The sequence below is a fragment of the Mercenaria mercenaria genome, chromosome 7, assembly GCF_021730395.1.
Source record: "Mercenaria mercenaria strain notata chromosome 7, MADL_Memer_1, whole genome shotgun sequence".
Lineage (NCBI taxonomy): Eukaryota > Metazoa > Mollusca > Bivalvia > Venerida > Veneridae > Mercenaria > Mercenaria mercenaria.
Genome location: NC_069367.1, coordinates 67157896 through 67170305, shown reverse-complemented (window position 1 = coordinate 67170305; position 12410 = coordinate 67157896). Strand labels below are relative to the sequence as shown.

The following is a 12410-nucleotide window of genomic DNA, read 5'->3' as shown; positions in this document are numbered from 1 at the left end:
AAAGCAATAGCTTTGATAGTTTAGGAGAAAAGCTGACCTAAACATAAAACTTAACCAGGCAACACCGACGCAGACGCCGACGCCGACAACCGCTCAAGTGATGACAATAACTCATCATTTTTTTTCAAAAAATCAGATGAGCTAAAAATTGAGTGTGGTTGCTAGAGCATTGTAGGTCTATGCACAACAGCAGTTTGAGTGTGCACTTAGCATCATTGGCCCATGCACAACAGCAGTTCGAGTGTGCACTGAGCATCATTGGCCCATGCACAAGAGCAGTTTGAGTGTGCACTGAGCATCATTGGCCCATGCACAACAGCAGTTTGAGTGTGCATTTAGCATCATTGGCATATGCACAACAGCAGTTTGAGAGTGCACTTAGCATCATTGGCCCATGCACAAGAGCAATGTCAGTGTGCACTTAGCATCATTGGCCCGTGGGCAAGAGCAATGTCAGTGTGCACTTAGCATCGTTGGCCCATGCACAAGAGCAATGTCAGTGTGCACTTAGCATCGTCAGCCCATGCACTAGAGCAATGTCAGTGTGCACTTAACATCATTGGCCCATGCACAAGAGCAATGTCAGTGTGCACTTAGCATCATTGGCCCATGCATTACAGCAATTAAGTGTGAAATAGCATTGTTGGCCTATGCAAAAGAACAGTGTCAGTGTGCACAGAGCATTGTTGGTCCATGCACAAGAGCAGTGCCAGTGTGCACAGAGCATTGTTGGTCCATGCACAAGAGCAGTGTCAGTGTGCACAGAGCATTGTTGGTCCATGCACAAGAGCAGTGCCAGTGTGCACAGAGCATTGTTGGTCCATGCACAAGAGCAGTGTCAGTGTGCATAGAGCATTGTTGACCCATGCACAAGAGCAGTGTCATTGTTCATAGAGCATTGTTGGCCCATGCATAACATCAGTGTCATTGTGCACGGACCATTGTTAGCCCATGCACAAGAGTAGTGTCATTGTGCACGGAGCATTGTTGGCCCATGAACAAGAGCAGTGTCATTGTGCATGGACCATTGTTAGCCCATGCACACGAGTAGTATTATTGTGCACAGAGCATTGTTGGCCCATGCACGAGAGCAGTGTCAGTATGCACAGAGCATTGTTGGCCCATGCACAAGAGCAGTGCCAGTGTGCACAGAATATTGTTGGCCTATGCACAAGAGCAATGTCAGTGTGCACTTAGTAATAGAAAGAGCATTGAAACTCGAGGGTAAATGATTTGTACAAGGGGGCATAGCCCCCGAGTATAAATCGTTTACCCGAGAGTTTTAATGTTCTTTCTGTTTTGTATCATAGCCATCCATATATGCAGGTTTTTTTTTTCCTTTATAATAGGGGCCGTTTATAGGCCCCTTCCCCTCAGAAAATTTCTTTAAAATCATGCAGTTTTCCCCAAAAATTGACTTTACATCAGGTTTTTTATTCCCCTTTGCCCAAATACAGAGTTTTTTTTTTCCCCAAATCAGAGGCCTGGGCCCCTTCCCCTCCTGGTAAAAAAAACCCCTGATATGGTAGTTGTAGGCGGTCCACATTGCCATATACAGCAGTTCAGTGAGTACTTAAAATCCTTGCTTTACAAATGTGTAAAGCCCAGGTAAAATAAACCAATGCTAGAGTACACCGAGTCTCAACGTAAGCGTTGACCGGTGGTATAATTACGTGCGAGCAGGGCGCTTTTTGCGGTAGTTTTCACCAGTCAAGGTAATGTTTTCCTTCGCAGTTTTTTCATTATTAAAGCTTTGTTATTGGGAGTTGGCCGAGGATGACCTACAATGAACACGCTTTTATGGGGATGTATCGAAATTTTCTTATCATTTGTAGTTTTTTCTAACATTCAGGAAATATTCACTAAAAAACACGTATTTGCCTACCGCCCCTTACTTTTCTCGTTGTAAATGGATAAATCAGTGTTAAAATGTCTCGTATTTTCGTCATACAGGTAGGATATACTCACTTTAACAGATCAGTCACCGTGGTATGCAGTTTCAAAAATACTTAGCCCGGCAAAACCAGGCCGTCGGCGAAGGTTTTGTCTTACGTCCGAGTCGGTGGTTCACAAAAATAAAAATGCGTAAGTATGAGCAGGTGGAATTTATAAAAAACGGTATTTTCACGACTTTTAATGATCCGACAGTGGACTAAAGTCATTTTTATCAATATGTAGACCAACATTTCATGTATCTTCACTGTGCACAGTCATTTTAAAATATTTAGGTTTCATAATTGAAGCCTATTCTATGAATTACAATAGGGGCGCAGTAGCTGTACTATGAATTAATTGTATGCTTTTATGTATACATTATGGCATTAAGGGGACGCATACTTTGAAATTAGAAAAAAGTGGGTGGGGTATGATAAAATTTACCTGCAAAAAAGTACAAGGTTTTGGTATATGAAATGGATACTGTTTCAACTGTTATAAGTACACAAAGGATTGCTCACTAAAATAAAAATGAGAAAACTGAAACAAGAAAGTTATTGTTGAATTACATAAGACTTATTGTGTACATTCAAAGTCAACAATTAAGACTTTTTGGTGCGAAAATAATAGTGCTTCACCTTGTCCAAACATTTATCAATGTCCTACAGATTCTAATTTAAAGAAAGAATGTGAAATATGGTCACTGTCATGCTTTTCATTTTGCATATGTAAGCTAAAACACATTATTTAGTTTGTTTACAAAGTAGTGCATAAGAAAAGATACGGTGGTCAAGGAATGCCACATTCCAAAACTAAAAGAGTATATTCCCCTTAAAACATTAAACATTTATCGTTACAGAAGTCTAGTGGCTTACAATAAGGGCCTAGAAATGTTGCCATTATTGATTTTTAACTTGGTATTCATGAACTACAATGCACTTAAATATCAAAACACATTCAACAAACTTTTGAAAATGTACTGTCTTAAAAATCCCTAAAATAAGGTATGAAATTTGGTTGAGAGGTCCAATCAATGTGTATATGTGCAAAAGTAACATTCTAATCTTGTTCACAAAAGTTACTAATACACAGCAGGCATGTCAATGAGCAAAACTGGACGAATATACAGTTATCCTCACTTTAATGTCATTTATAATTTGTCCTTGAATTCTCCACCATACTTTTCATAACTCTGTTTGCACGAGTTGCACGAGAATGCTGTCATTCACGTAAAAAAATGGGGTCAAATAAGTTGTAAATGCAATATCATCTAAACGTAATTAATGGATTATGCAGTTCAAGATAAACTTTATCTCATAACGTAACGAACATGTATAATGTTGTAACAACAACTTTACTTACACTGATTTAAGTAGCAGTCGGTTTATAAGTGACTTTATTGATTCATTTTGTGTTTTGTTATTGTTGTCAAAATGTATAACGGAAGTGCCTCACAACTGAAGCGGAAACCAGTTTGATGCGCAAAGTAGTCCAAGGTAAGTAATATTTTTTGACAAATGTCCACAGAAATTAATAATTTTCTAATATTAAAGACGAATATCTGAATAGGATTCATTATTTGATAAGAAATTATAATCATCGACATGTTTTTTTAAAAATCGTACACGTGCTGACACCTAAGTTGTCTCCCGTTGTTTATTAGAGTTACCTTTCGTCCGGCGCAGTAATACATTTGCAGTGAATCGCCGAGAAGTCGTGGGAAAATTAAAAACCATGTAAATAAACTAAAATTAACCACCTTTTCAAGATGAATTTCAAGTGATCGCCATTATGCATTTAAACCGCCTGACCTGTGTAGCATCTTAGATATCTGTTCTAAGGTATTCATTGTGTAGAATGTCATGTTATGCCCTTGCAATGCTAATCCCACTCTGATTTTTTTTGTTTACATTTTTATCAATGAGAAATATGGCGTCCATCCCGAGCTGAAATGACGTGGCGTTAAATTTTTACATGTTTAAGCAAACCTGGTGTGTTAGAAAGAAAATCTCATCCCTTCAACATTATTTGGAACACTGTTATTGTAAAAAACCTGTTTTTTCCTCATACAAAAGCTTAATATTTTGTGTTGAATGTACTTTCACAAAGACCTCTGTTTTCCTATTACATTCATAGTACCACATCCTTATCCACAAAATACTGAATATTACAGGTGTCCATCAGTATTATATCAGTTTAGGAATATGTTTTTTATTTTCCCACCATCGATTTCTTGAATATGCACCCCTTCCGCATTTCTGTATGAACTGTGAATGTAGCAATATGCGTCCCCTTAATACATTGTCACACTATGATACGTCATTTTGATAATGACTCCAACATCTTAAAACAAGATTATTGATAGAGATATCTGAATTAAATTTATCTATGTTTGAATTTTAGTCATTTGCCATGTATCTATTTAGTAAGTAAAACCATCAAACTGAACGTGGCTGTGTCGTCCATACTGGTCGACATGGAAGGCGTATTCGGCACAAGATGTAAAACATGAACATTTTGATTGCAATTATATCTACCCAAGAGTGGGGAGGTGGCATGGGTCCAATCTACTAGGATGTCCAAATTACAGAATTAAAGTTTTTTTTAGTGTTTCATAAAAAGCGAACATTCTTACAAGCATGCACACCGCCCACTGGAATCTGACAGACCAGGGACCCTCTAGAAAATTGTTCTGTGTATTCAGAGTAGGCCCTAGATGTTCATACATTAGTAACTGTTTGATTCTAAAGACCGTTTTGATGTAAAACAGAATCTTAGTCGGTGTTTTTGAGCATAGGCATTTATCAGTGTTCAAAGTGTCTTTTTCGTTTCTTAATTGATACAAAATATTAGAGAGATCAATGACTAAGCCATATACAGTTTGTTGAATAATACTTTAAAAGAAAAAAGAAACAGTCATGCCCGCAGAGAGCGTACTCGACTATTGTCAGTGCTTGATACAAATTATCTTGATTGAAAAGTTTAAATCGAAACAAAGTCATTTTGATTACTCATTAAGTGGTTTCTCCAAGTCCAAGAAAGACCATAATTCTAAAAACAAGAGTACTGCATGCTGGTGCTGGACACTCCAACTTTTTTGTATACTTGATAAATGGACCTTTGTATATGGTATTTATGGTAATAGCATTCTTAGCCAAAATGTGTGACGTTATTATCTTAGTGGCGTTCTTTCTAATGAAATAACATTTAATACGTGTAGGGCCCCTTTTTTCGTGTAAATCAAAATTTGATAATATTATAAACATTTTAAATAGGGTCCTTTTTTTCGGACACCTTTAAAATATAGTTGAAATCATTTTACAACAGTTAATGAAATTTAAATTGCACAAGGAAGTATAAGTCAGGATGGTTCATAAAGTCTGTAAATAAGTCTGCATAATATTAATATATATATATTTAAACTGCACACACTTCTCAGATGTAGGACTTCAGTGTATAATTAATTTTTGGTCGTATATAGTACTTCTTTTACTTTTCCCCCCCAAACGCTGTATTCTTTTCAATCCGAGACTTGGGGCGTCATATTATTTTAGACATCAGAGATCAGATATCACATTCAATAAAACTGAGACTTCGAACAAGCGGTTGGTGAAAACGTTACTTGATTCTCTGTAAATTCTCGATTGAAGTTAGTTTATTGTCACTTATTTCAAAATATCTACATTACACTTCTTATACACAAACATTTCATATAATTCTATCTAAAGGAAATAATTAGACAAGCTCTTATAAAAGTTTTGAATAGTACAGGCTTTAAATATGAAACCTAAATATTTTAAAATGACGGTGCACAATGAAGAAACATGAAATGTTAGTCTATATATTAATAAAGTCCACTGTCGGATCATTAAAAGTCGTGAAAATACCGTTTTTCATAAATTCCACCTGCTCGTACTTACGCATTTTTATTTTTGTGAACCACCGACTCGGACGTAAGACAAAACCTTCGCCGACAGCCGGGTTTTGCCGGGCTAAGTATCTTTGAATATGCATACAATGGTGACCGATCTGTTAAAGTGAGTATATCCTACCTGTATGACGAAAATACGAGACATTTTAACACTAATTTATCCATTTACAACGAGAAAATTAAGGGGCGGTAGGCAAATACGTGTTTTTCAGTGAATATTTCCTGAATGTTAGAAAAAACTACAAATGATAAGAAAATTTCGAAACATCCCCATGAAAGCGTGTTCATTGTAGGTCATCCTCAGCCAGTTCCCAATAACAAAGCTTTAATAATGAAAAAACTGCGAAGGAAAACATTACCTTGACTGGTGAAAACTACCGCAAAAAGCGCCCTGCTCGCACGTAATTATACCACCGGTCAACGCTTACGTTGAGACTCGGTGGAGTAGAAAATCAATAAAATACACTTGCTGTCTACTGTTCCAGACACGCTGGCATACTTTCCTATCTAACAGTGCGGTAACTAGCATGCGGGTATTAAATACCTGCACACTTTTAGTTACCGCACCCTGTACTTGGAGTATACGAATTACCTGCACCAAATTTGTTAAGAAAAAACACCGAGCTATGATACAAGTATCGTTGGCCCATGCACTAGAGCAATGTCAGTGTGCACCTAGCATCATTGGTCCATGCACAAGAGCAATGTCAGTGTGCACTTAGCATCATTGACCCATGCACAACAGCAGTTTGAGTGTGCACTTAGCATCATTGGCCCATGCGCAACAGCAGTTTGAGTGTGAACTTAGCATCATTTACCCATGCACAACAGCAGTTTGAGTATGCACTGATCATCATTGGCCCATGCACAAGAGCAATGTCAGTGTGCACTTAGCATCGTTGGCCCATGCACAAGAGCAGTGTCATTGTACACTTAGCACCATTGGCCCATGCACAAGAGCAGTGTCAGTGTGCACTTAGCATCATTGGCCCAAGCACAAGAGCAGTGTCAGTGTGCACGGAGCATCGTTAGCCTATGCACAAGAGCAGTGTCAGTGTGCACAGAGCATTGTTGACCCATGCACAAGAGCAGTGCCAGTGTGCACAGAGCATTGTTGGCCCATGCACACAAGAGCAGTGTCAGTGTGCACAGAGCATTGTTGGCCTATGCACAAGAGCAGTGTCAGTGTGCATGGAGCATTGTTGACTCATGCACAAGAGCAGTGTCAGTGTGCACGGAGCATTGTTAGCCTATGCACAAGAGCAGTGTCAGTGTGCACAGAGCATTGTTGACCCATGCACAAGAGCAGTGCCAGTGTGCACAGAGCATTGTTGGCCCATGCACAAGAGCAGTGTCAGTGTGCACAGAGCATTGTTGGCCCATGCACTAGAGGAGTGTCAGTGTGCACAGAGCGTTGTTGGCCCATGCACTAGAGGAGTGTCAGTGTGCACTGGACATAGTAAGCCCAAATGCATCATCGTTATCTCATGCACAGCACCATTGGCCAATGTATAGTAATTTAGATAGTTTTGATTGGTTTCAAGTAAACTAACAAAATTTGTGTCAACTTCTCAGTCTGAAGAGTAACTGTACTATGAAATCATCAATATTTCTAGGGGACTAATGTTCATAAGTTGTATGGTTGCATCAATCTATGAAAGTTAAATTCCATTGAAGAAGTAAAATTTCAATTCATCTTATCTTCAGAAATTGAAGTCCATAAAATCTTATCCCCATGAAATAGTTGTTTTGATCAAAACTACAAAATGTTATGCCCTCAGTAGAACCTGAAACATCAGTATTTATCCACATTGATGTTCAAATTTCATATTGGGTGTGTGACGCCATTTATGAAGTCTAGTTTCATGCTTTTTTTGCGTTTAAAAGGTCTCTAATGACAATATTTTGATAAAATAAGAATAAATGTATATTATTTATATTTATAATAATTATAAGTGTAGTATGTACAGGTAATATAGAGATTTTTAGATTTTGGTTGAGAAATATGCACTTGTTCTTTCTCAGAATAATATTGCGCTCCTGAAGTTGCGCAATATATCCAGTACAGAACTTTTGCATATTTCTCAGTACAAATCTAATAACCTAGGTGATATCATTTTAAGTTTAAATGTATATGTAACAAAATGGCTATTAGCCATGCTAGATTTGCATCCAGAAGTATGCAGTCATTTCTTTCAAAGGGTCATATTGCCTTCCAAAAGTTGCAAAATATCTCTGCTGCTGAATTCATGCATATTGCCTCATACAAATCTGAAAACCTATAAATATCATCTTTAATTTGAAGTGATGTGAAGAAGTAGGTTCATCATTGATCAAATATATCAATTGATAAATACCAACATTACATTTATGTGAAGATGAGACTGTTTTGCAGAAGTTATTGCAGAAAGAAACATATTCATCCATGCTTGAAAATCTGTCTGTAGTGCTGAAAAATCAGAAATTTTCGTGAGGGATCGATTTTGGCTATATTTTAGCTAACCATCCAAAATAAATACAGAAGTGTCATTTTTGTTATAAATGGTCCTGTATGTTTAAGAAGATTGCCATAGTATGGAAATGTCCCTAGGAACCAGTGCAAATTCCAGATACAGTTTTCTGATCAACCTTCGATGAACTGGTTGCATTTAAATAAGTAAAGTTATATAGCTGCTGGTTCACTGTTTTGATTCTTCGAAGAGTGAATTTTCTTTTTATGCCCCCGGCATCTACTGATGCGGGAGGCATATAGTGATCATCCTGTCCATCCATCTGTCCGTCCATCCGTCCGTTCGTCCGTCCGTACGAGGTTAACCAAATGGGACCGTTTTGTCTGGCATCAATACCCCTTGCTAGAATGACTTGATACTAATGCAGATGTAACCTGTGAACATTCCTCATCTTCAGATATCACCTGACCTCAGTTTGACCTTGACCTTGACCTCATTTTGGACTTAGGTTGCTTTATATGGGCCATCTCTTGGTTAACCAAATGGGACCGTTTCGTCTAGCATCAATACCCCTTGCTAGAATGACTTGATACTAATGCAGATGTAACCTGTGACCATTCCTCATCTTCAAACATCACCTGACCTCAGTTTGACCTTGACCTCGTTTTGGACTTAGGTTACTTCATATCGACAAGGATGCCACCAGGGGCATCAAGCGTTTATTGAACACAGCTCCTTGTTTTCTTCTTCAACTTCATTTTATTATAATTATTTCAGATGGTACATGTATCAATATTATGATCATATTGTTGGTACATGTATCAATATTAAATTTACTGCAGTACACTATTTTATGATGTGGTGTTTTCAGGTAAAACTGAGATGGAACTTCCGGAGGTGAGGAAAAACCAGTTTGATTCTGATGTGGTTGATGTCTATCCACTAGTATGGAACAAATATCAGGTTAGTACTTATCCAGTTTTGATTCTCACGTTTTCTATGTCTACCAACTGTGTGGAAAAGCTTTCAGGTATGTAGTTAACCAGTTTGATTCTTACGTTGTCTATGTCTACCAACAGTGTTGAACAGGTGTCAGGTCAGTAGTTAACCAGTTTGATTCTGATGTCTATTTCTACCAACAGTGTTGAACAGGTGTAAGGTCAGTAGTTAACCAGTTTGATTCTGACTTTGTCTATGTGTAACAACAATTTGGAACTGGTTCTAGGTCAGAAGTTAACCAGTTTGATTCTGATGTTGTCCATGTCTTTAAGCAGTATGGAACAGGTGTCAGGTCTATAGTTAACCAGTTTGATTCTGACATTGTCTATGTCTAACAACAATTTGGAACAGGTGTCAGGTCAGTAGTTAACCAGACTGATTCCGATGTTGTCTATTTCTACCAACAGTGTGGTGTCAGGTCAGTAGTTAACCAGGGTTATCCTGACATTTTCCATGTCTACCAACAGTATGGAATAGGTGTCAGGTCAGCAGTTAACCAGTTTGATTCTGACATTTTCTGACAAAGTGCTCAGGGTGAGCTATTGTGATCGCTCACCATCCGGCCACACTTTCCTTTAAACAACATCTCCTAATACATCGGGCCAAATTTGATGTAACTTAATAGGGATGTTCCTTGGATGGTCTTCTTTGAAAATTGTTCGAAGAACTGAATTCCATACAGAACTCTGGTTGCCATGGCAACCGATAGGAAAATCTTTAAAAATCTTCTTTTCCAAAACCACAGGTCCTAGGGCTTTGAAATTTGAATGACATATTCAGTTTTGCACACCGATCTTAAAACTGACTTTCAGTGACCATGAATGTGACCTACTTACCTACTTTCTACATACATGTTTTTTAGAATCAGTTTGACATTAAAACATGTAGCTCATATTAGAGATTAGGACACATGTAACTACAAGTATTCTAAATATTGTCTTAAAATCTACCTGAACTTTTTGCATTTGTATAGGTCTCAGAGAAATATCACAAAAATTAAAAACACACAGACCTAACTTTTCATTTGACCATATATATCCCGGCACAACCAGTTTTCAACTGCTTAACAAGTTTTCTGTGCAGTTTTGTACAAATGCAAGTCCAAATCTTTGGTTTATTGTCTAACACTTTCTATCAGCATAAGTGCTATAAAAGTATACCATTTAAGTTTCAAGTTTCTAACTGAACGAATCCCTGGCAGGATGATTTTGAAAGCCATCAGTAGGAAGTCATGCTGAAAATTTACAACCTAAATTCGACCGCAGGTGGTATTTTCCTTCCAGCAAAATGAAACAGCACTAAACTTTTACTGTAGTTTCATTACAACATTGCAAACATAATACACCCAAAATTCAAGTCTGGCAACAAACACTAAAACCAACATGGCAGATCAATATGCTGTAGGTACACTTGCCTAAATTGGCACCTAAATTAAAGGGGGTAGGGTAAAGTAAATGGCAGCCAAAAGTTAGTGCATTATCTAAAGAACTATATCATGTGCTCAATTACTCCAGAGAACCAGGGTGTCACATCTGCTACATTGATAGCTGTCACATATGACGATGTATTATATAATTGCTAAGCTTTTGACACTCCAAATATTTCAAATTGCTTAGAAAATGAAGAAAACTGTTGCAAGGACAGGCATCATGATTGCATTGTCAAAATAATTTAATAATAGTATGCTTCACAATTCTGGCAGTAAGCATGTGTTAAGCAATAAACATTTAGTGCAAAAGATATATAAATACTGATATTGGCTTAAGCAAGAATAGGTAGTAGACTAGGAAAGACGCAGGTTTTTTAGTAATAAGAAAAACCTCATGAAAACATAGTACTGCTACATAAATGGAATTTATATAATTTTCTAAGTACCAAAACTGAAGGAGAATAGGTTCATAACATGTTCTGTCTCTGCTGTAAACAGTGAAACAATCACAACTGATAAATTTGGCTTGTAAAGTTTTTTATCATACAAAGTCCTAGGCGGTTGAAAATAGGTTGTATTTGAAAATAGGTTGTGTGGGGATAATTGACATTAAGTGAATTATGTCTGCTAACACAAACTGTTGCGGAGTCAAATTGATTTTGTGCTGTCTGTCTGCTTGTATGTCATAAAGTTTGCCTTGCAATTCCTATGACCACAAAGTGGACTTACACCAGGTTTCACAAAAGTGATCATTGCCAAGTCTAGTTATGCATCATTGACATGTTTTGGTTCATTGTTCTTCATTGGAGTTACAGCCCTTGATTTGTTGAATTCTATGATGTTCTGACTATCTGTGTTGAACTATTGGGCAGTCATTCACCAAACCTTACAGAATTGGTCAGTGCCAAGCTTTGTTGTGCATATCATTGGCATATTCCAGTTCAGTGCTAGATATATCAGTGAAGTTATGGACCTTGATTCATCAAATTTTATGATATTTTTACTACAACTCTCTTACCATTGGGCAGATTTTCACCAAATCCTACAGGAGTGGTCAATGTATATCTTAGGCATGTTTGGGTTCACTGGTTTTCAGTAAAGTTGATTTGATTAAATTTTATGACATTTTTGCTACTTCCTTTATTAGCTCACCTGTCACGAAGTGACAAGGTGAGCTATTGTGACCGCTTGATGTCCGTCATGCATCATGCGTAGTCCGTTGTCCTTAGTGCGTCGTGCGTCAACAATTTCTAAAAAAATCTTCTTGAAAACCACTGGGCAGAATTACACCAAACTTCACAGGGATGATCTTTGGTTGGACCCCTTTCAAAATTGTTCAAAGTATTGAATTCCATGCAGAACTCTGGTTGCCATGGCAACCGAAAGGAAAAATTTTAAAAATCTTCTTGTTATGATGTCACTTGACTGTGACCTTGACCTACTGACCTACATTCTTGTTTTTTAAGATACAGCCTTGAAATTTTGATGACATACACAGTTTTGCACAGAAATCGTAAAACTGAATTTCATTGACCATGAATGTGACCTACTGACTTTCTTAATATTTTATCATCAGTTTGACATTTGAAACATGTAGCTCATATTACTCAGGTGAGCGATCCAGGGTCATCATGGCCCTCTTGTATTACTTGGTAGATTTCCACCA

At 37.5% G+C, this 12410-nt stretch overlaps 1 protein-coding gene across 1 annotated transcript in view; it reads left to right on the top strand.

Moving 5' to 3' along the window:
* Nucleotides 1-12410, top strand: part of LOC123554018 (uncharacterized) — a 53431-nt gene that overhangs the window by 22223 nt on the left and 18798 nt on the right. Inside the window, exon 3 of the mRNA XM_045343835.2 lies at nt 9188-9279. Coding sequence (XP_045199770.2) covers nt 9188-9279 — 92 coding nt within the window. The remainder of the gene's footprint in view (nt 1-9187; nt 9280-12410) is intronic.